This window comes from Betta splendens, chromosome 24, assembly GCF_900634795.4.
Source record: "Betta splendens chromosome 24, fBetSpl5.4, whole genome shotgun sequence".
Taxonomy (NCBI): Eukaryota; Metazoa; Chordata; class Actinopteri; order Anabantiformes; family Osphronemidae; genus Betta; species Betta splendens.
Window position 1 is genome coordinate 8217721 of NC_040901.2, and position 25726 is coordinate 8243446.

The 25726-nt window shown below is 42.9% G+C and overlaps 2 protein-coding genes across 4 annotated transcripts in view; one reads left to right on the forward strand and one right to left on the reverse strand.

Moving 5' to 3' along the window:
• Window positions 1–1516: 1516 nt before the first annotated feature.
• Window positions 1517–3525, forward strand: nme6 (NME/NM23 nucleoside diphosphate kinase 6). Of its 2 annotated transcripts, none has more exons than XM_055506369.1 (6): window positions 1517–1788; window positions 2029–2124; window positions 2282–2384; window positions 2641–2680; window positions 2875–3035; window positions 3158–3525. In XM_055506369.1, exons 1-6 carry the CDS (start codon window positions 1714–1716, stop codon window positions 3307–3309), a joined length of 627 nt encoding a protein of 208 aa, XP_055362344.1. In that variant the 5' UTR covers window positions 1517–1713; the 3' UTR covers window positions 3310–3525. The 2 variants fall into 2 exon arrangements, with proteins under 2 accessions (XP_055362344.1, XP_028997595.1); XM_029141762.3 differs by having other exon boundaries at window positions 1517–1784.
• A 143-nt stretch (window positions 3526–3668) lies between these two features.
• baalcb (BAALC binder of MAP3K1 and KLF4 b) overlaps window positions 3669–25726 on the reverse strand; it is a 37094-nt gene continuing 15036 nt past the window's right edge. The window contains exons 1-5 of one of the 2 annotated variants that reach the window (XM_029141763.3): window positions 6089–6340; window positions 5578–5747; window positions 5191–5414; window positions 4377–4576; window positions 3669–4299 (exon numbers count right to left, since the gene is read on the reverse strand). In XM_029141763.3, coding sequence (XP_028997596.1) covers window positions 4135–4299; window positions 4377–4576; window positions 5191–5371 — 546 coding nt within the window. In that variant the 5' untranslated portion in view covers window positions 5372–5414; window positions 5578–5747; window positions 6089–6340 and the 3' untranslated portion in view covers window positions 3669–4134. Of the gene's footprint in view, window positions 4300–4376; window positions 4577–5190; window positions 5415–5577; window positions 5748–6088; window positions 6341–25726 lie in introns of those variants that run through there. The other variant, XM_041069503.2, reaches the window with a different exon arrangement.

Here is a 25726-nt window from a genome sequence, read left to right on the forward strand (position 1 = left end):
AAAGCATTACATTTCAACGTTTAACAAGTGAATGCTAGTGTTTCTAACAATTAGCTGTGAACTTACAGCTACAGGTGGGATAATTATACAACAGATCAGATGAATCTATACGTCAAACCTCATCAGCCATGAGACAAAATGCAGCTTTGGACCGAACCCCAAATGTCTGTATGTCATCACAATAAACCTTCGCTCTTAAAACCCTGTTGCTATGTGGGACACGTTTCCACGTGATCCTGTCCTGTGGCTCTGGGTGAAAGAATGAATGCGGAGCAGCCTATGGATATCCAAGAGCCCGCGGGGGTCGCCGCTCAGCTGCCCTGGTCACACCAAAAGGGAGTGACAACTGCAGGAGGGCCAGCAGCAGCAGCAGCAGCAGCAGCGGCAGCAGCAGCAGCAGCAGCAGCGGCGGCGGAGACACCGAGATAAAACAGACATGCAGTTTATGGGAGATCAGCTGAATCAGCCGCGCAGCTGAGGGGGTTCGAACCAGGGGCCAGTGGTGGCCTCCGTTCTGTCTGTGTTGTCTGCAGCTCTGCGTGAAAACCAAACAAACGTTTAATCCTGTATTATATACACATGGTTGTAGCATTTTGCTTTACACAGCTTGATTTGATCATCACCCAACACAATTCTCCACTATCCTTGACTGTGTGAACCATCCTATAAGATCAAGTATCATGCTGGTATTGATACACTGCTGCACTGCATGTACTGCATGATACGTGTAAGACGATTTAATCTTCCATCCACCCAGCAGCTCCTCCCTGCCTCCACATCCCCCTCATGGGAGGTAACAGCTGTGGTGTCACCCCTGAGTCACGTGACATTGGCAGGTGGGAGAAACCTAAGTGGGGCAGCCATCCTCACTTTCTTTCCTCCTATTCTCTCCAAACACACAACCGCTCTTTTCGAGGGCGCGGCTGCTTTGCAATGCTGGAATGTGCTCCATAGTTTGTAACTCATACTGTATGTCTGATCTCCCACATCCGTGAAATTCCACGGACAAAAATCTCTCTCGCTCCAGGGCCTGATTATAGCTGTTGTGTCACTGTGTTTCCCTGGGGACTGTCAGCTACCGGAGAGTCTGTCTATCCATCACCCTCCATTTCCAGCTTTACAAACTATAATTTCCTGGAAATTAATGGTGACAGCACAACTTTTCTATAGTAATTACCTTGTTCTATTTGATGTATATCTGATAAAACTGGCTAGTAGTGTGAGAGAAACCTTCACCAGATTTCCACTGTGATAATTGGGACGTTAACTGAATTATTATTTTTTTCTTAACTATTTTGGTGTACCCAAAGGAGCGACTTGAAAAGAGAACTGAACTATTATTAAGAATTACATTCAAATAATATAATTTATAGAAATATTAGTTTATATCACAAATTATATAAAATCATATATATTACACAAAATCAGAACAAATTATTTCGTTTTCAATTATTTTTTACGTATATACTTGAAGACCCCGTAGTCGGAACGTAATAAGCTGCTTTAGTTTCCGGGGGTTGTATTTATAAACGGACTGAGCGGTGCAATGAGTTATCTGTCATTAAACGGAAATATCACAGTTTTCCTTTAACCTTCACATTAATATTTCAAAAAAACTAGAGTTAGCTAAATCTAAACGACTCGTGCTTGTAGATCAGGGTGACAACACAAGCATTTACTAAGATTTAGTGACGGGCGTGTGTTCGCCGTAGGATGGTGGCGGAGGGAGCTGCGGTGTTTCCCTCGTTAAACCGTCTTTACTTGAGAAAACAGTCACAGCACAGGTTGGTATGTGTAACTAAATCAGCACTGACTAAATGGCTTTATAAAACCTATTATTAGTAATAGTTATATACATGTACGCATTAGCAGTGGTGAATGCATCAACTACGAAAGTAAAAAAGAGGTCGCGTCGTTCCTGCTCATATTATCTAATTAATTACTATAATTGTGAATATTCGTAGCAGCATATGAGCGGATAAATGCATTTCCACTGCTGACATTTTATAAAATCTGTGCCTTCTCTAGACAATGTTACCAACATCTGGTCGCCTGTCCAAAGTGCTGCAGCTCACCCTGGCGGTCATCAAACCCGATGCTGTAGCTCATCCGCTCATGTTACAGGTCCGTTCGTGTCCTCCTCACTCTTTCTTGTTTTTAAATACGCTTCTTACGTATATACACACAATACTATATACTGTCTAAATCACACTGACAGAATAACCACATTATTGTTATAGTAACAAAAAACGTTTATTCTGTGTCTATTATTCTTGTCCAGACTCTTCACCAAACAATCCTGGATAATCACTTTGTCATCGTTAGATGCAAAGACCTCGTGTGGAGAAGACAGGACTCTGAGAGATTCTATGCTGAGCATTCAGGTGTGACTGCAGCTCATCTTTGCTTGAATGTGTTTAAACAGTGTGGCTGGATTCTGGTGTAGTGAATTCATCTGACTCAGTTGATGAGTCAGAGGCTTGCTTTGGCACAATGGGTGGGTTTAAAATGATGGCTCATGGCTGAATATTACTCAGCTAGCTGTACATTTTGAGAGAAAACAATACAGACCCTTATCTGAATGGAACAAGTAAAAATGAGGCAAAATAAAAAATAAACACGTCTGCTTTTGCATTTTAGAGCGATTCTTCTATCAAAGACTTGTTGAGTTTATGTCAAGGTAAGCCTCAGCTCATACAGACTGTATAACTGTACATATCCCAGAACAAAAAAGCTAATCCTTGAGTTTCTACCTGAAAAAGTGATCATAACAGAAAAGCAGCAAATAATTACACTAATGTGTCTGTTTTAACAAGTGGAATGAGCAGCAATAATTCCAGACTACTCAAACTAGTATTTAATTCCTTCCCGCAGTGGTCCCATGCGTGCATACATTTTAGCCAGAGATGATGCCATACATCAATGGAGACAACTGATGGGACCCACTAAAGTGTTCAGGGCCAGATACACCTCCCCGCTCTCCATCAGGGGCCAGTTTGGCCTCACAGATACACGTAACACAACTCATGGCTCAGGTATGAAAGATGGAGAGAGATGTGTATTTACATTTACAAATAGAAATGAATCAATTCAGATCGAGTGAATAAAGAGGTGATAAGTGAAAATAAAAGAGCATTGTACTTCATCTTCTCTCCAGATTCGGTGGAATCGGCACAAAGAGAAATCAATTTCTTCTTCCCAGACTTCCGCGTGGAGGAGTGGATGGAGAAAGAGGAGCCATTGTTCAGATTAGGCCAAATATATTATGACCATCAGAAGCAGATCCACACACGTTCAGCACCCACCTGACCCCAGACGACCTGTCAGAGCTGCTGGCGAAAAACATATTGGCACGAATCATGACAAACACTTTCCAGAAGGACTCATCTGCTGTTTGTTCATATGTAAATACATTCTGCACAGGGATGGTGAGCTTTTATTGTTCACCTGACTCCTCACCGTGCCCACATCTTTGTTCCATGTTGGTGGTATTAAAACAGATCTGTGCTGTTTGAATTAATGAAATTACTCTCCTCCCCATCTATGAACTAAACCAATGCACCTTCACAGAGAAGCACAGAATCTACCTATACAGCATGTACTGTTACCTACATATACGAAAGGTAAACAACAAAATGATCTGAAAAATGTCTCAAACGGACGACAGATGAGAAATGACACTGTATTGTTCAAGACAACACAACGCAATAAGACCCTTTACATCTTCATTACACACTCTCATCCAGGCTTCACTGTACTTAGTGCAATCGTTACCTGAGCCGAACTGAACACATGTTTATCACTGGGACAGAAATGTTCAATGTCTTCTATGAATTCTCACTCATGAAATAATACCAGTAATAATTATAGTTTTTACACGCTTGTCCTCGTTCCGCTGTGAAACATGATGCATTCTTCATTTATTTTGGTCTGATACTGTTTGTATGACATTTTTCCACGTTTCTGCTAATAAACCTAGATGTGAGTACCACGGTATTACATCATACAGTGTTGACTACAATACTGTACAGCCTAGTTACACTATTTCATCATGACAATCAGATTGAGTCCCAGAGCAGACCAGCCATCCGTTCATTTATTCCGCGGTTCTTTGGCTTCCCGTCGACCCCGCGCTCAGGTGTTTGGTGTCGCCGCCTGTTTGACGCTCTCCACCGGCTTTATGACTTCGTACGTCGTGAGGGATTTCTTCACCTTCCCGTTCTTGTCCACCTGATGGATGCTCTGCGTCACCGTGATGGTCACCTGCTTGGTCGACATGCGATTGTCCTGCCATTTTGTCTGTGGACGGTCAGAAGTAAAGTTGTGGCACCGTGTAAAAATGCAAACAAACGTAATATTCTCACTTAAAGGCTTACAATCTCTTCGGTGTGTAAAACACTTCTGCGCTGCACGGTTGTGCCGGTCGAAGCCAGGCATTCGTCTTTGGCTGGAGAGGCCAGTAGCTTCGGGGGGCTGCTGGGTTTCACGTCGTTCAGGCTGGCTTCAGACACAGCGGAGCAGACCTTGAGGTACGCCTGCGCTGGAGGAGGAAGGCCGTCTTCAAAGAAGTCTGGAACTGGAACACACACCAACTGTGATTTGTTGTGCTTCTACCAAACCACTGGACTCTTCCTGCTGAACACGAGCCACAGATGTACAGTAGAAAACTCATTGCCATTATCAGAACGTTAAAAAATACACCAATACGGTATTTGTTGCTACAAGTTGATGATTGATTTGAATCTAGTTTTTAAACTCAAATTGGAGATTGACCAAATCTGTCTCCACAATTACACTGAGGCTCCTCTGCCTGGATTTACGAACAGCTGGATCTGTTGCCATGGCAGCCAAGTCCTATTTGAACAGCAGCTTTTGATGTAGCCTATTATGCCAATTTGCCGATTTGGCTTGTTGAGGCTTCAAAGAAACTGCACCTGCAGTTCGGCACATAAGGAAGTTCCGGTTTGTTGGGATAATAATTTAGTATTTAATGTTAATATTTGAATTTTGATGACCTTAATGAAGACCATCCTTTCACGACAAAAGGATATAAAGCAGAAGGCTGGTGGAAGAACGTTGTGTGGACAGATTTTAGCAATGTCAAAGTATGGTTTTGCTTAATTTCAACTGTGTCTGTTCATTTGGTATTTTTCATTGTTCGTGCATGCTTTAAGCATTATTCATTCTCACCAGGGCTCATTGTTTTCTCCGAAGTGAAGCCGGCCTCTGAGTTGTCAGAGGGGATGCTCTGGATGGACGACAGGGGGATATCGGTGTCGGTGCTGGTCAGCCACGTGGACTCTGTCTCCTTGGTCCAACTCTCCAGGTAGCGGGGCTCCAGGGCATCGGTCCTGCTCCCCCCACAGCCCATGGCTCTGCCTCAGGACTCCGTCACGTTCTCCCAAGATGGAATTCTTCAGAAAGCAAACAGAAAATCAAAAATTAATTTACCCAGGGCTGTTATAATGTATCTGTAGCTAAATTATCAAACAACACAGATCAATGGATTGAAACTATATTTTGTAACATCTGACTTTCATTATATAAAAGAAACCCGCCCAAATGCATCCAACTTACAGCACAGCACTCGGCTGTGGGAGAAGGCGGCTGCCCTCATCCGACTGATGACTGGTCTGTGTGCTGCCTGATGTGTGTTTACATTCGTCTGTGGGCGTCTGTGGGGAGCATCTTCCCACTGTGGATCCGCTCAAGGCCACACTGCAGGAGCCTAATAAGCGTTTAGTTACCTGTAGGAATGGAGGATAGGATTGAGCCTATTTGACTCAGATACGAGTGTGCTGCTGCATGAAGAAAATAAACTATATATATATATATATATATATATATATATATATATATATATATATATATATATATATATATATATATATATATATATATACACATACTAATACATAAATCTGATGAAAAAGATCTAAATGTACATGTATCAGTAAATGAGTAAACATCCTACTGTATCATCGTATCATCACCACAGGCCACATGAAAACACACACACACTCGAGCGCTGCGAGAGACGACGACAACGCGAACGAGCGGACAGAATCTACCGCAGCCAAAGACTCACCGATGACGGGAAGCCGCCGTTTCTACGCCGCCCTGAACCGTCTCCGCGTCGCCCGCATCACAGACCTGCAACATATTGCCGAGCGCGACACTCCCCCGCTCCGTAAGACGGTGCGCGTCCGCCCGCACCGTGCGCCTCACCGGCCGCGTATCGCGCAGCGCAGGGCGGCTGCTCGTCAGCGTTCGCTCCAGCCTCTAAAAGCGGTGACATGCAGCAGCGTGTGTGTCTGGAGACCCGTGTAGCTGTTGCCAGGTAGGCTGTGATACAGTCCAATCAGGGAATAATAATAATAATAATAATAATAATAATAACAATAATAACAGCAACATGTTCACCAATCCGGCCACCAGGGGGCAGTCACACCTCACTCCTGGTTCTGTTGATCTGTTCATGACTTTGTAAAAGCAGGATTCAGATACTGGGATGCTTGAAACAAACCCATTCACGTTGGTTTATTCCCCCCTCATTTCATTGATTACTCATGGAACTGCTCACTCGGCGCCGAGCTCCACATTCATCATCGCTATTGGCGATAGATGCTTGACGTCCACGGTGAACTGATGTAATGCTTCACGCAGCTGCTCCACAGCTGAGGGCCCCATGTGTAAATCAAGCTCATTGTGTGCTGATGAATCACGCTTCGAACCCTTCAGAAATACTACTTGGATGAAAAATCAATGCTCTGATCACTTTTTGTTTCTAACATAAGACAGACTAAATGTGTATCAGAGGATTTCCTACGAGTGAACGTGTGAATTTTCATGCATAAAACGCTTCTGTGACACTGTATAGGCAATTTGTGAGCAGTCAGGACGCTCTCTACAGAGACAGTGATGCAGAAACACATATTTAATCTACATGAGCATTAAAAACACTAAACTAACCTGTCTATTACACTTTAAATACATATTTAACATGGATGACGGGGGACGGAGCAAAGGGCTGAGCTCAGGAAGTCAGAGATGTGATGAGCTCGGCCCTGTCCTCACCCCCTTCACCCAGCTAATGAATCTCCCTTCCTGTGGACAGCCTGGTCAATATGAAGTCGGACAGCTTTGATTTGTATATCCTGCCCCTGCGTCCTATCGGACGACTGGTCAATAAGCCCGTCGTCCCATTACCCTGGCGATTAATGTGGCGCGCAGCCAAACGGTGCGCTGGAGCCAATCATGAGTGAAGCACGCTTCACTTTACATCATATTACATCATACATCACATGCAGTAGCCTTTTAATATTAGCAAGTACTGTACAGTATGTGATACATTTAGCACAGTTTCCTCACTAGTTTGTTCAATTATGTAGCATTTGTATTAATTAGGATCCACATTAAATTCACTGTCTCTCAATTGTGTATGAGGAATGTTTGAGACGTGCTCCCACATTAACATAAAGAGTGTATAGTGTGTGTTTGTGTGTGTGTGTGTGTGTGTGTGTGTGTGTGTGTGTGTGTGTGTGTGTGTTCATCCCTAGTCGCTCCAATTTTAACAGCTGGTCAAGGTTGATAGTGAATAATATGCACTCTCCATTGATTTGCTAAGTTTTGCGAGAGGGAGCAGAACTTCGTTTTCTGGCTGAAAATGAGCGAATGTGCAGCAGCAAAGCGGCCAAATCCAAACTTTCAGTCAGACAGCCAGCGAGTCGCAGCACTGGAAAACTAATTAGGACGCTTCGCGCTCGAAACGAGGAACAGCCCCCCCCCCCCATTAGCAAATGATGGGCGGCCACGTGCTGCATCCAGAAACTGAGAGTCCGCCTTATTGATGCTGCGCTACGAGCACGTCCTCCGGTCCAGACACCATCAGCACGCTGTTGATACTGGAGCTGCCAGTGGGACAATGAGCGGCTTAGCCAGATTAGCTCCGCTCGGAGGTTGTGCCTCCGTGGCATCAATCACATCCGTGGGCATTTTCTGGCAGGGACGCAGCGCCTCCCCTATGACGGGCAGCAGGCGATCTCCACTCGCGCGTGGACGCGTGCCAGCGATCTCTCCAAAGGTTGTGCTCCTCCAATCCATCACGGTCGGAGCGGACACCACTGCCTTTCATTAGAGTAAAGTGCTCTAGAGGAGAGGCCCAGCTACTGCATGTGGATGAGCTGTTAAGCCAAGTTTATTCACACCATATTAGTGGAGATCATTAGCTTTTATGTTGTTGCTTTTATACTGATATGTTTCTTATGAACACTTTATTTAATGCTGTAACCACTTAAATAAATATAAGTGCAATTACACAGATTAAAGTATGAAGCTATTCATGTATTTTATAGATGGATGCCACCTGGTCTCATTGCTAATGGGTGCTTAACTGCACAGCACAGCATCTTTCTCCATGCCTCCAGTTTAATATCCTTCATTTAAGAGCATCTCTATAATATATTTGTTTGATTTGTTGATAAAACACCCCTTTTCTTGACTTTTGATTTCATAACTCCAAGTGCCAACATCTGTGCAGCAACGATAATCACGCTTGACCTAAAAAAGATTCATTTTTTCACCATAACAAAGTCATTCACCGTGACGGATTTATTTAATTTTCCCTATTCATTTTCAGAGGAAGTGTTAAAATCGATGTTTAGCCGTTGCTCTGCTCTCAATTAATATCCTCGCCTTTAAATTCTGGTGAAGGCTGGTCCATAAATGCAGCCTTTGCACTTTATGTGCTTCACGCGCTTGATCCTGCTAAACACACAAGTCTAATCCCATCAAGAGCAAGGAATATTCCAGAAAAGGCATTAGCGGTGGCTCACGAAGCGAGAGACGAGCGCATTAGTATTCATGGAATTTCTTGGCTCAGACTCTTAGTTTAAGGGAAATGATCTTGGGAAGCTCTTACAGAGCCCACAGGACTATAACTATGAGCTACCATAGAAAGTTAGATGTTGGAGATTCAGCACAAATCTGAATCAAGAGGATAAAAATTCATAAAACAATAACATACTGTAATACAACTCAAAACGCTGCTTAGTGGTTTGATAAGTCGATTCTCAATAGTCTGTGAATAACATGGGGCTAATCATTCGCTGCTAGGAGATGCACATAGTAACACAGAACCAATGCTAATTAACCCACATAGTCCTCACGCTGGATGAGCATTAATTGCATTTACTGAGAAGTCGTCTCACTTCCACAGATATTTAACAGCAGCAGTGACATATTAAAGGTGTCATTTCAACCAGGAGTAAAAAGTGTCTTCACAGAGTCAACTATCGTCAGTAGCTAATGAACCAATGAGATAATTTGGGTAATTCATCATTCTGAGGGTTGCTAATGTCCCCTAAGGGATCAGTGAGACATTTATGAAGCCAGTGAATCAGTCAAAGCCTTCATTTGGATTCAATCTTCAATTTGAAGCCACGTCGTCGTTAACAGGGACATTTTACTTCTTCAAAACATGACATTGCTCCTGCAAAAATCTCAAATGCATTTTTTTCAATGATTGCATCCTTAATCCACATAAACCAGTGATCAGTGAACTGGATTACAAATTGTAAGCACATAAACTGGAAAACTAAGCAGCAACATCTGTGTTAAGTCACCTTAGGCCACTATTTATTATAATCCCAGTGCTTTTAACGCTCCCACTCAGATCACTGTCTCATCCAGAATCATGGGTTTCCAGCCTTTAGACTGGGCCGTCTCCTCAGTCTCAGCTATCGCCGCGTTATGGAGCGACTGTCAGTCGTCCTCTCAGCTACTTCTGCTGATTCATATCTGTCTGGGCTGAGCAGTTTGCACCTGCTGTGACATTGCACATCAACACCACTGTGTTGAATATTAATCTTTATAATAATCTTAATTGCAGGCGATGATAATCGACCTGATGCTGTTACATGATTGTGATGTGATTATTTGCACCTAATAATTACATTCTAACGATATTATGATTTTACGCCCTAACACAATATACAGTATGTTTACACATGCATGGATCAGCTGAATCAGCATAAAACAAGAGTCTAAGGTCACGGTAGCAGCTCTGTCAGGTTCTCCTTTGAAAGCAGACATGAAACAGCTTGTATTCATTTGAAGCGCCGACCTTCAGATCTCGCCCCAAACTCAGCTGTCCATCACATCAAGACCACTTCACTGGGGGCTCATCGGGCGGCTCAAGGCTCCAGCTGTTTGCGATGGAACCTGTGACCCAGTCCAGTTTCTCTAAACTTCAGTTTAGAGCATCACACAGTATTTTTCAGGACCACTTGGTGGCAACAGTGTGTCGTCTTCTCATAGGATGATTGAAACACACACACAAGCCCAGTTTCATTAGCTGTGTGTACTTTTCCTGCACTTCCTCTTATGTCACCTAGGATGAAATGGTTTAATTAAATCAACATTTTACTTTACTTGTTGCACTGATGATGGGTATTAGATTCGCTTCATGCAAAATTTACACCAAAGATGGAAGAGATTATAAATATAAAACTGTGAATGGTGATTTCAAAGGTTTCTACTACAAAATACTGTATTTAAACACACATCGCCCGAAACCTTTAATTTTTTACAAGTTTTGAACACATTGTAATTAAGCCTGTTCATTATTTGAGATTGAAACAAGACAGTGTCACAGCTGGAAAGTTAAGTACACAGTCAAAATATAACTTGTGGGCAAAAAGGGGGGCAAAGGCTGATGAAAAGAGCAAAACTGGAGGTTGGTGAGACTGTCTTAGCTACAGACAAAGATATTTTCCAAAAACAACACCATTAAGCCCAAAAAACCCTCAAGCTCGGAGTAATTAATAGTCATAAAAACAATGCCACGTTTTAATACTTTAAACTTTACTTTATTCAATACTTTAACTCTCAGAATCTGACTAAGTTTACAAAAACATTTATCCTTAGGGGGAAAACGCCTGAGAGGCTCTTTACCGCAGTCAGCTCTAGAGTTACTCTATGATATCCACATAAGTGGAGCATGTCCTCTGCTGCTCCCTGCTCATACAGTTACTGTACCAGCGATGACCACGACCCCCTTTTACATCTGGTGCCTTCAGAAGCGTCTTCCCTACTTCAGAGTGAACTGCGCTTCCTACAGTACAAGTCTTCAGAAGCTTCCACTCCCCTGTCGATCACCCAGCAGATGGTTTCCCTAAACCTCCTGGAGGCCCTTTGGAACCCATTCGTCACTCACTCAAGACGCTCTTATATTTAGTTGACATATATTAAATACGTGAATGTATCTTACAACAAAAGCAATTTAGAGCATTTATATAAAACTAGGTTTCTAAGTTTTAAAGCAACATGTTTGAAGATATGTGACACTTTGAGAGCACGTGTAGTGAAAGGTACACAGAGAAGAGGGAGAGGGTGTAGGCGGAGGGTTTAATAAAGAAGGCTGACATGGAGTAATTTAGCAAACCTCCACTGCAGCTGGCTCGGTCTCACTCACAGCTACCTCATACCTATAAACTATATATTGAAGATGGTTTCTTGGCATCAACACTATATACTGTATATATAGCTCCCACTCCTGTGTTTTCATGGTGGAGCAGCAGTCTTGGTCCTGCGGGGGATACGGATGCTTATCAGTATGTCCTGCGTGTTTAGTTAGGCAGATGAGAGAGGAGGAGCAGCTGATTACAAAAAAAGACCTCGATGCTTGGAAAAGTTCACTTGTCTTACAGGAGATTATAACGTCTGAACTTGTGAGGGGAGAAGTCTCTTGGTTATTCAGACCCCGTTGCGGGAGATTCTCTTCCTCGGTCGGAGTCATTGATTAAAACCTAAATCATGTCCCGATCAGTTTGACTAGAGAGGCAAAGGTGGCCGCACATTCACACGAGGACACTAATAACTGCTGGCAATGACAGGGGTGAAGGTATAGCACCACTTCTAGAAGCTATAAATATTACAGTACATTACATAGCCTGAGGTACAGTCATAGCTCATCATGTCATCATATTAATCACCAAATGATACAACAGGGTTGAAATGTTGCTAAATGAGAGAACAGGCAGATTTGAGTCGCTGGGAGGAATTTTAAAACCTGCTAATTTCTCCAGAGTGTAATAAATGTTTTATTTCTGCTTTAAAATCAGCAGATCTGATGTCACAAACTGGTTCTTCTACACTTTAATGAGGCTGCTTCAGATGCCCGAGAAGATAATTCACTTCAACACCTCGCTGCTATTGATTCTAATAGGGATGAATTACGTCCCAGACGTGCTGCACTGTTCCTTTTTGTCAGGCAAGTCAGCAGAGACGAAGCAGCGTCTGATAGAAACTCACGGTGGAACAGCAGCTGCGACGTCCAAAATCCTTCACGTCGCATTAAATCTGTTTGCCCAAAAAGGACATTACTCACTTCAAAGGCCAATTAGTGGAGAAAGTGTCACTTCCAATTGTCGTACAAAGGCGGATCATAAACGTTTGTGTCCAGAACTTTAAGAGCATCTAGGATGACGCGGCTACATGGCTTCCATGCTTCTACGTGACTATAAGGAAAAACAGCATAAATGCATAAATGACTTGTCTGCTTTATTGGTAAAGCGCAGGGAGCTGCACTGGCTGCCACGTCGTTCCTCGGCCCATCCTGTACAGTAAATGTGTTAGACACAGGATGTTCACCTTAACCATGTTAGGATTTCACAGTCCTCATGTTTTTGCTTTTAAAGGCAGATCGATGCAAATGAGCAGGTTAAGGACGAACACGAACAGAAAACACATGAACGACGTGGACTAGAATACTGATGTATAAAGATTTATGACATTTAATGCATTGGACCTGGTTATAGATTATAGATTAGGCTCATGTTTACCAGCCCATTCTTCTATGCCAGGAGAAACAGTAACATATATTCATATGTATCTGTAGCCAAGTAGCCTGTCTGTCAAACGTCAGCCATGAATTACACACTCATCAATACCACATATTTGCCCTGACAGTTGAATATTGCCTGTCTTACTCAAGTTGTCACTTGTGAGATTCATATGAGGAGGCAGAGCCGTTTTATCTTTAACGCGTGTGTTTACATTCAACACTGTGAATCACACCACAGACGCAACACTTGGAACATCACTGATCTGTAAAATGGGTTAAAGCACAAGATCGGGACCAAGATGACATTAATGAACACAGACAGGCACTATTGCTTCATTATTTCGCTGTAGCCATCAGAATGGTTGGAGATCAGAATTGTATTTTATAATAATATACATAATGACCTAGACGTCATTCTGAGTTTAACTGAGGCCGTTCATGCAAAGAGTCAAGTCCCTGATTCTGATCCAGTTATCAGCTCTTGTTGCACCACTGAATCAATAAAATGACCTTTTCTTCTCGTCATCAAACTAATGTCAGGATTGTGAGTAAAAAGGTGAGATACCAATAACCAACCATTTGTGGATCAGCAGCATACGACACACAGAGAAGTCTGTAGACTGTTGTCCATCAAACTGTATAACTGTAGAACCCTTCATTAAAAATGACCACTGAAACTGATCTCATTCAAGTAACCATCAGAAAACATTGGAACCTTTGAATCTCCCTAAAAAAGATTAAGTAAATGTTGAGAAAAGTAGAAGCATTACTCCTCTTACAGATATGCCTTTGACCTTTTCCAAGGATTACAGGCTTTACTGCAGACCAATTTCCCTTAGGTAAAAAACCCAGATTGTGGAAAGGTCAGTGGGGTAACGTTTCTAACTCTAGGAGCGAGCGCTTTAAACATTAGACAGAAGACTCTGTGATAATCTGCCAATATTAATTACTGAACAAAAACTATTCTTCCTGTTCCAGCCTGTGCTTGTATTTCTACCACTGTGCAGTGTTTGCTTGACCAAATACTCAGCCCTCGGTGGAGGAGAGCAGTATTCAGACCTGAAGGCTGCCGCTGCAGCTGCACTGTTTGAGGCCGTAGCCTAAAATGAGGCTGGGCAGAAGCTCTCTCTCTCCAGAGGAAACCAGAGGTTTCTCAGCCTTGTAATAAATACAGTAGCTCTGCTGGCCTGCTACTGTAAACACTGTAACTGTACCCTACTCAAAGCATGTTGTGCCTCATTTAGGGATTAGATATTTTCAGAGTCCTGCTCAAACAGTCTTATAATAGTCCTTTCTGCAGTCTATTCCACCCTGTCTCTTTAAGGCCTCCATCACTCTGAGCCACTGTGTTATGACTGGCCAGCTTGCAGAGGCCTGCCAGTGCCAAGCAGAAGGGTGGGAAGAACTTCCCTGCCACCCCGAGCAGACGGAAGCAGAGCCAAGATGGAGGTCTGTTCATGGTCTGATTGGTTGTGTAATATCTTCTACATGAAACAATACCACACTGTTTAACATAGACTTGCAACATTTTATTAAACGAGCTAGGGAGTTAACAAACGTGTCTGTCATTAGGGGATGGGATGGAAGCTAGAGTCTATTGCTATTGATGCTGTTAGATGTCTTAAACACACCAATGCGCCTGCTTGACGGTCACAACAAACTGTAGAGCACAGACAAATGTGTGACTTGTGGCAGTTTGTCATAGTCTGGTTTTTGTTGTCCACCAACTTTATACTGTGCAGACTCTTCTTTGTAATGGATTTCTAAAGCACGGGGCGAGAAGAAAAGGCCACACTTGGTCTTTAAACCTGAAATGAAAGTGTCCATAAATAAATCCAGCGGGTCTGGCTGGCGGCTTGGTGGAGATAGAAAAGCCAAGAGTGGCTGTTTCCAGTAATGAACAAAGGTGCGGCAGGTGCACGGTGCCAAGTTTTGTCGACACACTTCTAATGACGCCACCCAAAATAAATGCAGAGTCACTTCAGCCGGTGGAACCTGCAGTACATCAGCTCATAGAGGCCGAAGAAGGAGAGACTGTTTAATGTCCAACCCTTCGTTATTAGGCTGAATTTGATTCAGTTTTAATACAAAATGAGGAGATGGCAAATACTGATTAAACCAAAACACAGAAAGAAATTTCACCAAATACAAACAGGAACAGACAGAGAGAAACTCCTTCATTATACTGTAGATACATTTTAACTGTCAAGGGACGAATTCTACTTCATTCATCTTTGATGTGTGAAGAGGACCAACACCAATCATACACTGCCTCTTTGTATTACAATTGCTGCTCTTCTCTCAGGCCTCACTTTATTTTTCTTCAGTTCTTCCCTTTGATCATTCAGAAGAATATTGATATGACATAAGGGCTTCAACCCTCGCATGAGGGTTAAGAAGCATCTAGGACTTCAGTTCATTGTGTCCTTGTTCAGTAAAAGTTTGACCCTACTGCCGGGATCACGCAGTATTTCATCTGCTTTCTATTTTCCACCATATGTCATTTAATGGAACAAATGAGCATCAAACGGAATATTGCTCAGGACTCGATCGGACGTGACATTTTATTGACTTCCCGTGAGTCAGGCTGGAAGCCCTCTGAGTTACAAACAACAGCAAAGCCATTCCCATTATCTTGAAATGCCATGTGTCATCCAGCCTGCGAGCACAGCAATACTGTACGACTGGGTTTCCATTTACATCTTTATATAATTTATGGGGCTATGCTAATTGGGGTGCGAGATCTGTCTGCGTTGCCAATGTGTTTAGATCAAATTTCATCGAAGCACTCAACTTATCTACATTACTTTATCTTAAAGTCCAGTGTTGCTAAACACATGTGTGATATTTTAATATATAGAAGAAGAAAATGATTAAATACAACTGCCTGGTTAAGTATCCTATGATTAAGAAACTCTACTGGATATGAAACAGGCTGCATCTGTGACGTGACTCTTGGTATAAAGGTGTGACAGTGAAAAGTGAAATACAGCTCATTTATGTGCACGAGAAACGAGCCATTGGCCTGTGAGCTTCAATTAACCTACAGTATACGAGGTGTGGAAAGAGCCTGAGACGGAGCTGGATGAAGCCGCGTCTGCGTAGCTGGGCTGCGCCTGCCTTCCACATCATTCTCAAATTGTTGTGCTGAAGTCCTTTGTGGCCATGACTGATGCATTGCCAGTAGACTTCCAGTGTGTTTGCACTGTCTGTTGTTTTAATAAGTGAACTAATGGCCTAGAAGAATTCATGCACACATCTGTTTACTATAGCTTAGAAGACTATTGGAAACCAATCGTGTGTGATGACATCTTATTCATACGATGCTATAATATGTTAAACTTGGCATTTAGGACCCATTAATGGTGTTTTCATTAACAAGCGGATACAGTAGAGGTGAGACGTCGGCCAGTCACACGCTGCTTGAAAGTCTTTTTAGTTGTCCGTTAATTTCCTTTGGCCCAGGCTGCATTAAAAAGTGTTGTTGCTGAACTCCTGTTAAATCAGTGTGATGCAATCAGAAGCAAAATCAGGGAGATAGAAGCTAATTACGTGCATCTCTTCATTTAAAAGGAAAATTACAAAAGGCATCGGTGCCAAGATCAGGGTCAGGTCAGTCTTTCCAAGCCTGCAAGAAAAAGAGAAACTACAGCATGAACTGAAGTGATCCGACAAGAATAGTTCTGTGACTTTCTGTGTCTAACTGTAACTTTTACACTTCTGTCAATATTTGCCACAAGCCCCATAATCAACAGAGGTTTAAGCTTTCATTTTGAAGTCAGTCTGTGCTGGGAAACCAAACAGAACTGTAACTTGTTAATAAATAATTCATAGTAATCACATATAAAGATCATCAAAAAATAATTTACAGCTGAATAATTTAAAATTGCCACTTGATACCTCACACTGAGGTGCAGATAAATCAAATTACGCATTTGTAACAATCATGCAGGTGCTTTACTATTTTAGTGTGCTTTTCTATTTTTAGCCAGTTCAACAGTGTGAGCTTTGGTCTGTGCTAAGGCCAGTGCTCAAAGTCTCAGTCCAACACAAACACTTATGACATTTTACATAAAATTGATTATTGCACCCATGTTTCAAATAACCAAGATTAAAAAAAAAACATGTGCTGTAGAAGTGGCCCCATCTCTATTTCACATGTGCTTTTTAAATGCAAAGCTTCAGAAACGAATAGAAAGGATAGTGAGGAATGGAATAGCACAGGCAGGCAAGCACTTACACAAGCCTAGTGCTGAGGAAATTGTCCTTTGTTGGTGAATGGCCATAAATTGAATCTGTCCCCAGTGTTTGTTGTCAGATGTCAGACACTTTGTTCTCAATTTGAATGACTAACAATGTGGCAGAGCGGCGTTTTCCCCACTGTGGAAATGAACGTCCACACTCGAAGGACGGTAGTTGTGGCGAGGCTTTAAACGTGTAATTGCTTCCGAGGCCTGCTCAGCGGGAGCGTCTGCCAAACGACTGCATCTGCACACGGGCGTCTTTACGAGTCCACGCCGCCGCCCACGCAGCGAGACGCGCGGCTAAACTCTGTGACAGGCCAGAAATCCAGCGCCCCCCCGGGGGCAGGACCATGGGTTGCTGAGGCGATTAGCTGGGCGTCGGCGCCGCGTTCACCCTGCACGTTTAACGTCAAGGGGATTCAGCCAAAATTCAGTTCATTTCAACCATCAGTCAGGCGCGACCGGCTCTGCCCGTTCAACTTCTGCAGGACAGGACTCGGCCAAACTGATTAATGCTGCGTCTGGCCTTCTTTAAAGTCGCTATAGACAGGAATGAATCATTAACTCTGGTCTCTTTTCCTAATTGATCAATTTGCATAATACAGATAATTCGTTTTAAAAACCTGAACGGTCTCACTAACAGTGGCGGCCGTCGTATTCACCGACCTCAGCAGACGACGCTCCTCGTCCTTCAGGATCACACTGATCTGTGACACATCGCCTCCACCCCCACAGCATCCAACACTGTGTTACTCCAGGATTACTTGAACCATAATCCCCATTGTGGACAAGGGGAGCTTCATTCAGCGCTGCCGCTTATTTTACTGTTTGTACACAAAGCCTTAACTCGCCGAAGCCGATATTTCTCAGAGAGAGAATGACATGTAATTCCCCTCCATTGCCCAGTGGAGGAGAAATAAAGCTGCTTTGAAAGGGTACTGATCTAAAGAGGCTCGTGATAAACATTCTCCAGCTTATTTCCTGGTTTTGATCGATGTGTTGGTCACAGCGGGTCACTATGAGGGATTTTGTGCATTGTTGGGCCATCCTGGGTATTACAGTATAGCAAGCTGTGGTCCAGGCGGTACAGCAGACATTTTATCCATGGTTTGTCTGAAATACGTCTGTATGATTATACAATATGGCGTCACTGAAACAAAACAGTTGTTTGTGTCCAGCGCGGCAATATTTTGAACTCATTTCCACTCATTGTACTATTTTAAAATCTTTCCTCCTGAGAGACTATGACTGTAGCTAATGTAGAATGGCAAGTTTTTGTCACAACTCATTCATTAGTCATTATTTGTGCCATTTCCTGTTTTACTTTGTCATTTTTGGTCTCTGCTCCACCATGTTCAGTTTCAGCCTTACTTCCGGTCCCATGAGTCATCAGCTGCAATCAGTCATATGCTATGGTATTCAGTCTTTAGTATCATTACCTGTCTTTGCCTATTCCCTGTCGGTACCTCTGCCTGTGTTTTCTGGTGGGGACCTTTGGCCAAACAACAGCAGCTTTAATATTTTACATCTCTGCCTCTGCTAATGTAATGAATGGCCTGTATATGAGCCTGCCATACAACCATGACACCATGAATGATAAAACAATGCTCAACAATGAGGTGAAGAAAAAAAAACACAAACACAAAAAGTTGTGGTGGGCTTTTTGTTTGTTTGTTTGTTTTAAGGAAAAGTGGGCATTGAATCTGACAAGGCAATTTGTACCTGTGGACCACGGTTCCTTTCCAAGAAAGGTTTAGTCACAAACTTGGAGACGAGGGTTTGGAACAGCCTGTCAGAGTCGGAGCTTCGCTGAGGCTTGCTCCTTGATGAGATTCTGGCTCCAGGACAGTGTTTTCATAAAGACCAGGCTACACGGTGTGCTTCCTGACATTGTTTACCCTCTGCCTTGTATTCATGTATAAATTACACATATCTGTATTATGAATGTTGCTAATGTTGCTATAAATTCCTGTTCTGCAGTATAATCAACCTCTGAAGCATCCTTCACAATCAACGGCCATTGAAGACAAGAGGTGTGACGTCCCTCCACCCAGAACCATTTGATCAAGGCAGGAGCTCTCTACAAATCACCATTACCTTTAATAGTGGCCGACATGTCCAGCTTTTCTGTCTTCCAAGGTATGAATATACTAATGATGTGGCACTGGTGAGGTTAATTTTTTTTAAATATTGAGCTGCTCCTTTAGGATATGATCAAAGCTAAAGCCTATCAAAGACCAATTAGAGTGTCCAGTGCAAACACTGAGCAGAGATCAAAGACGAGACTGCATTACATGACAGCCACTGGGATAGAAAGTAACCAGATCCCATTATTAGTGCAAGCACATCCACTAATAGGGCTCTGCATAATAAAGTCCATTATTATTTCAAGGATGGTGCTGATGCCTGTTGAAGGGTCCACAGCCAATCTATTGGATCAGCCACGCAGTTAGCAGGCTTTTATTTGTGTAACGGTTCTAACAATGCTTTCAGATCTTGTGTTTTGGAACAGATGCCTCCTACATTGTAAAAGAAATGAAACACTATCACATATGTACCTGTAGCCCACAGGTTAGTTATTTTCTCTAATCAGGTGTTAATGTTACTGTGTAATTGTTCAGCTGTTATTGTTCCGTTGAGTTCACTTGTGTTGACATTTGTACAATCAATTGCTCAAAGTCATTTTTAGTGCAACATATGCATTTCTAATCTCCACAAATCCATTTCATTCTGACCAATCTGGTTTGCTATGGCAACACCATATGGATTTATCCAAGACCCGATGCGCCAGCGCGATCGCCGGCAGATGGTAATTACCGCTATACCTTCCGCTCAGTGGCTCTTCCAGCTCAGCAGCTGGCGCCATCGTTAAGTTGTACACAAACGTGACGGGGACGCCCACAACACGTCCGCTAACGTCAAGTGGCGTGCATCTTCACAGGTCCACGCTGACATAGAAAACAAAGCATCCTCCCAGTCAGACTAGCAGGAAGAACACTAGGTTGGGACACGGTGAGGTCAATCAGGGCAGCACAGGTCACATCATGAACAAAAACGTTTCATTTTTCAAATTTGCTAAAACAAGTCATAGGTGAGGAGTGAAAAATGACACAAGCTCATTAGCAGAAAAAGACTTTAACATTAGCAGTTGTTGGATCTGTGTCCAGGACCTTTATACATCCACGTCTTATCACCTGAATGGATGTCAAACACACAGGTGCAAATAAGATGGACCTAAAATTTTACTGAGCAGATTAACAAGTACATTTTCTCTTACTATAAAAAAAGTGATAAATGGCAGGTATCATCTTCAGGCCAGTGCCTTTCTCACATACATTTAGATTATTATCTGCATGAGCTGCTGCAAAACAGTGAGGTATAATTAGATTCTCGGTAGAAAACATCATGCTCATTTAATGGGGAGCCAGAGAGAGATGGGATCACTCTCAAATAACTGCTTATTAATTGGCTCGAAAATAATACCATAAACGCACTGATGCTGCACGTGTCCAAATATTATAGTACTCACATGGTTTGGAAGGAGTTTACAACCTCTGACATTTATTATACTATATGTAAAATGACACTGTTGTGCACAAAGTGACTGCTCACAGCCATGAGACGCAGCACAGGCTCCAGATAATGGTTCCTTAGTGCCTCAGCGCAGGTGAGAGCCTCCCTCAGCGTCTGTCCCCACTCGGAGCTCATCATCTGGCATGAAACACACCGGCCACACTTAACGCACCACAACAGCCGCTGTCAGACAGCCGCCAATCAGTCTGCCGGGTCACTGGAATCCGTAAAATCTGAACCCGGCCCTTCCCAGATAGGCGGCAATTAATAATTAGATCCCAGAGGAAATGGGCCCTTCAATCAACCACCAGTACTGTGCAGTGCTTGTGACGGTTGGGCTGATCATGCAAAGAGCAAAATTATCACCAAAGGAAAAAAATGCTTCTAACCCTCAATTTATCACAGATAATTAAGACAGACAAGTACATTGTTGATGCCTAGCTGAAAGATTATGGGAAAGGTTTGTATTTAAGACAACAACACGTGTGAGTTGTATTTAAAATCATCACATGCACAATAAAGTTTATGATGATTGAATACAGGTCTTATAAGATTATCAAGCTGTATGTTACTGTAGCCGTACAGACACCAAGAGGACAATAATTTGGAGCAATGGCTTCCTAAAAATAGCTGCAAAATGGGAAAAAGAGTGATTTCTGACTGCAGCGAATCCTTTTGTCACACGTTGATGACCGTGGAGGAGGGGATGGCTCAGCTGTGCAATGAAAGTGTTGAATTTAGTTAATCTACTCCTCATTGTACTTGCATCAAGGAGAGTCTGAGACAGTCAGCTCTCATGAATGCCGTGTCTATCAACAGGTGAGAGGGTGAGTCACGTTTAGACATCCTACCCTTCAGAAGTTGCATTGTTTCCCCCGTAAGGCGATAACAGAGTTTCTCTCCGCCTCTAATGACATATGAGTTAAAAGGATCATCCTGAACATGTTGAATGCAGAGGGTTCAGCATCCGCAGATGTCTCCTACAGCAAGTAATCAACTCTAACATTAACATACAGGAGCTGCTCAGAGACTCTAATTACTACACATGCTACAGTAAATTATACTCAATATATTCAGTTGGCAAAATATTGCCTAACAGTACAGCAGCGCAGCGGAATTAATTTCTTTAAGTGTATTTTATGAGGGTGCACTTCATGATTATTCACAGCTCAGCAGGCTTCGCGTTTGCATTGCAAAACAATTTACATTCATCAACAGCAAACGCTATATCATCCTCTGGGTAGCAATCTAATTCCATCACATGGTGTTATTACCTAATTCAGGGGAAGCCCGATATCACATACTGCAATTTGTTTGGAAAATTGGCAATATATTCATTCAACAGCTTAGTGGCTTTGAAGTGGGGAGAGTAATATGTTCTTTTAAGGCTGACAAATAATAAAAAAAAACTAAACTTGAACATAAGAAGAATGTCACTTCCCATTTGCCCCTTGAAATTAATTATTTATGAATGTTCATCGGCAAATGTTTTAGTTCACATTGCATTTAGTGAAGGTAGCTTAACGTAGAAAACAGATCAAGACTTACGAATGTCTTTTTCCAAGAGTCGTCTAGAATTCCTCACGGTTATTTCTCCCGTTATGATAAACTACAGTAGCTGTGATTCTTAACCTGCAGCACCGTTCACAGCTGTTACGGCGCAGAACGGGAACAAGGCCCATCAATTCTGCTCCAGTTTTTAACAAATGAACCAGAAGATAAATGTGAAGTCTGCGCCATTAAAGAGTCATTCAGTCAAATGTCGTTATTGACCTCCAACACACATGTATTAGCTTACAGCATTCATCAAGTAGCACAGAGATCAATGGATAGATTCACTTTAGAAACACTAAACTGAGTGAACTAATCCAAGGTCGGGCTATTTTTACTAGTATGTTGCACAGAACACAGGCTGCAAATGAATACATGAATATAAATGGCATATTACAATATGTCCTTCTAATTATGATCATAATGTGTTAAGGTTTTTGTTCTGTTTTTTTTTATTTTTGGTCTATTTAAATATATAATAGAAACGGGAGCAAACGGGAGGAGACGTGCTGATTCTCTGAGGCACCAGGTCGAGAAGTTAAGAAACCGCTTCAGTGGAAGAAGTGGGTGAAAAATAAGGCTTAGTTCCATCTGTCATCCAATCAGGGGCCTGTGCGGATCGAGCGCCAGTCTCATTTGCCAGTCGCCGATTCAATCGGAGCACAGGCGCCGCGCTCGCTGACGGGCGACCGGGTTGTCACTTTGAATACGTTTATTTATTCTCCTTTCAGGAAGTCTGCTGGAACGTAAAGACGGACGGTTCAAATTGTACAAACAAGTTGGGAAAGTGAATGGGAGTGAAGCCACCAACACAAGTGTGGAGGCTGCAAGTGCAACCCTGCATGTAAATGATGCGGCGAGCCAGATTTATCCCTCTCCCACTTACTGTGTGCATGTAGACACAAAGATGTGACGCTTGAGTAGCACATTGTTCTGTAGCTAGAAGAAAATGATTCATATATTGTTCCATTTCTCTCATCTTCTAGTCCAAGTATACATACACAAACACAATTAACAGACTTAATAAATTGCACAAATGGAATAATATTCTGTAACAGCTGCATTTTCCTTTGCCTCCTTCATCAAGTAGGCAACTAAATATCTGTCTTTAATCTACAAAGTTGTAAAATTACTTCACTGTTCATCACAAAGGTGCCATTAAAAGTTACTTTATGCTGGAACAGCGCTTAGAAATTCAGCACATCTTATTGACTGCGCTATTATTCTGCTTCTATTTCATTCTGACAGCTTACAAATGCCCTCACTCTAACCAGTCCATTTCATTTGCTTATACAGTATGTTAGACTGTGCGAATTAGACATAACTGCTGTATCTGCAAAATGCATTTATTCTGTACTAAAAATATGAGTGTTATTTATTATGAATGTATTTATGATAACAAACTACAGCATTAAAATACAGTTAAGTGATTATGGTGTGCAGATATACATAGATACAGTATGTTCAGGAGATGGGGGGTGGTAAATGCTGACGGATCCCCATGGTAGCGGTTCATTTCTACATGTAGCTCCTCTGTGTAAATGCAGACTTTTCATGAGCATCACCGCCACCGTCACTCTCCATTCATTAAACCAGTGCTTTATCTTCCCGTCACTGCTGCGGATGTCGGTATTGAACATCTGTCGGAGCAGAGAACCGAGAGGTTGTTTCTCCTGTGATGTACAGCATCGTTATGCAAACAGCAGGAGGGATTATTACTGACAAACGCTGCACATGTCCAGGAGCCTGTGCTTGTGTTTATACTGTAGCAGTGGAGGAAACAAAAGTCAGAATTCACACCTTCAGGTATAAAGATGATCAAGTGTTTAAACGACTGTTAAGCAACAGGCAGAAAGAGCGAACTGTAAACCCATTTGTAATATGACTGATGAAGTGCAACACTTGAGGAACTTCCTCTTCCCCGATTTGACACTGTCAGCTCGGCAGCTCTGATAGACTTCAAGAAAGATTGCCATGTCAAGTGACTCAGCATGGTGGCTGCCGCCTAAACACAGCGTCTGCCTGTGTGAGTGTGGGTTTCACGGTGGACTTATAAGAGAGGAGAGACGGGAAAAACAATAAATCAATAGCAGCTATCGATGGTGGAGGAACCAAGTAAACGGGGAGAAGAGGAGCGGGGAACTGGGACGTTTCACAGATTTTTACTTGGACAAAAATGAGACAAGGTCAACTGAAATATGTTGGCACATCACTGGGATAATTTAAAACAATGACCAACCCCACCCATTTAATGGGTGCCCATGCCCATCTGTGCCACACACACGCTGACCCCAGATTACTCAGATGCAACATGAATGCATGGAACCTAATTTATCCTGTAATTCTCCTGCAGGAATTGATCATCTGATCTCAGTTTAGTGTCTGTGAGGGTGAACCTATTTACGATGGCAATTATTTCCGTTGGCTGTAAATTTCGTCGGGGCACAGCCCTCGGAATAAGCGGCTGACATTCAGAGGAGCATTTCACGCAATCAAACAGATGTGAAGAGGGATGAGCCTCACGCTGGGAGATGACGACTGGCCGCTGTCAGCGGCTCAAGGCTGTTAATTTATCTCAGCGCATGTCCTCAGACGCACAGGTCACAGGACTCCAACTCTGACAGTGTTTTCTCTGAAAGCTCGGATTCCCATTCACGCAGCTGCGGGACAGGCTGCCTCACATGCATTATCTCAGCCTGGGTCGGCACTAAGTGCAGCGCCGCAGCACAACGGCGACGTTTGTTGTTTATTTGATGCACCAAAAATACGGGCAGCTCCACCGTGACCATCAGCATTCATGGCACTTTCCTGAAATATGACGACAGCTCGGTCTTCAATCTTGGCCCCTGGGTAAAGCATTAAGTGTTAACTTGGAGAGTTAGTGGTGGTGGGGGGGGGGGGGGGGGGGGGGGAGGGGGTTCAGGGGTGAGGCCTGACCTTGGGCATTAACAGCGGTTTTCTGTACATGTCACGTTGGCAATACTGATGTGATGGGTTGTTTGTGTGTTGTGTGGAGAGACGGGTCACGACTCCCACCTTTTCAGCCTGGAATCCTCTGTTCCATTTTCTGATGCCACTTACTACTGTATGTGTGTGAGTGTAAAGTGGAGGGATGTGCTACAACGTTTACTATAAAAAAAAGAATCAGAACATTCAAATGTTTTACAAGATGCTGCCTCGAAAATGATCCATTTCTCTGGCAAGGCTGCACATGTAGTGTCGGTGTATTAGACGCTGGATGGGATGATGGACAAAGCATTAGAGAATACAGACGACTCCTGCCTCCGACCTGAGCCTGCATTAATAATGACTATAGCTGCGCCTGGCTATTGATGATACTGGGCCGGACACTCTTTCATCTGTTCAGAGTGACAGCTGTGGAGCTAAGGAGCGTTACCTGTTGTCACTCAGGGGCCGTACAAACTTAAGTGTTTCTGAGGGGGAAAAGCTGAAAAATAAACACTAGGAAAGTTCCTGTAATTTAAAAGATAGAACCCTGTGAATGTTGTCTGTA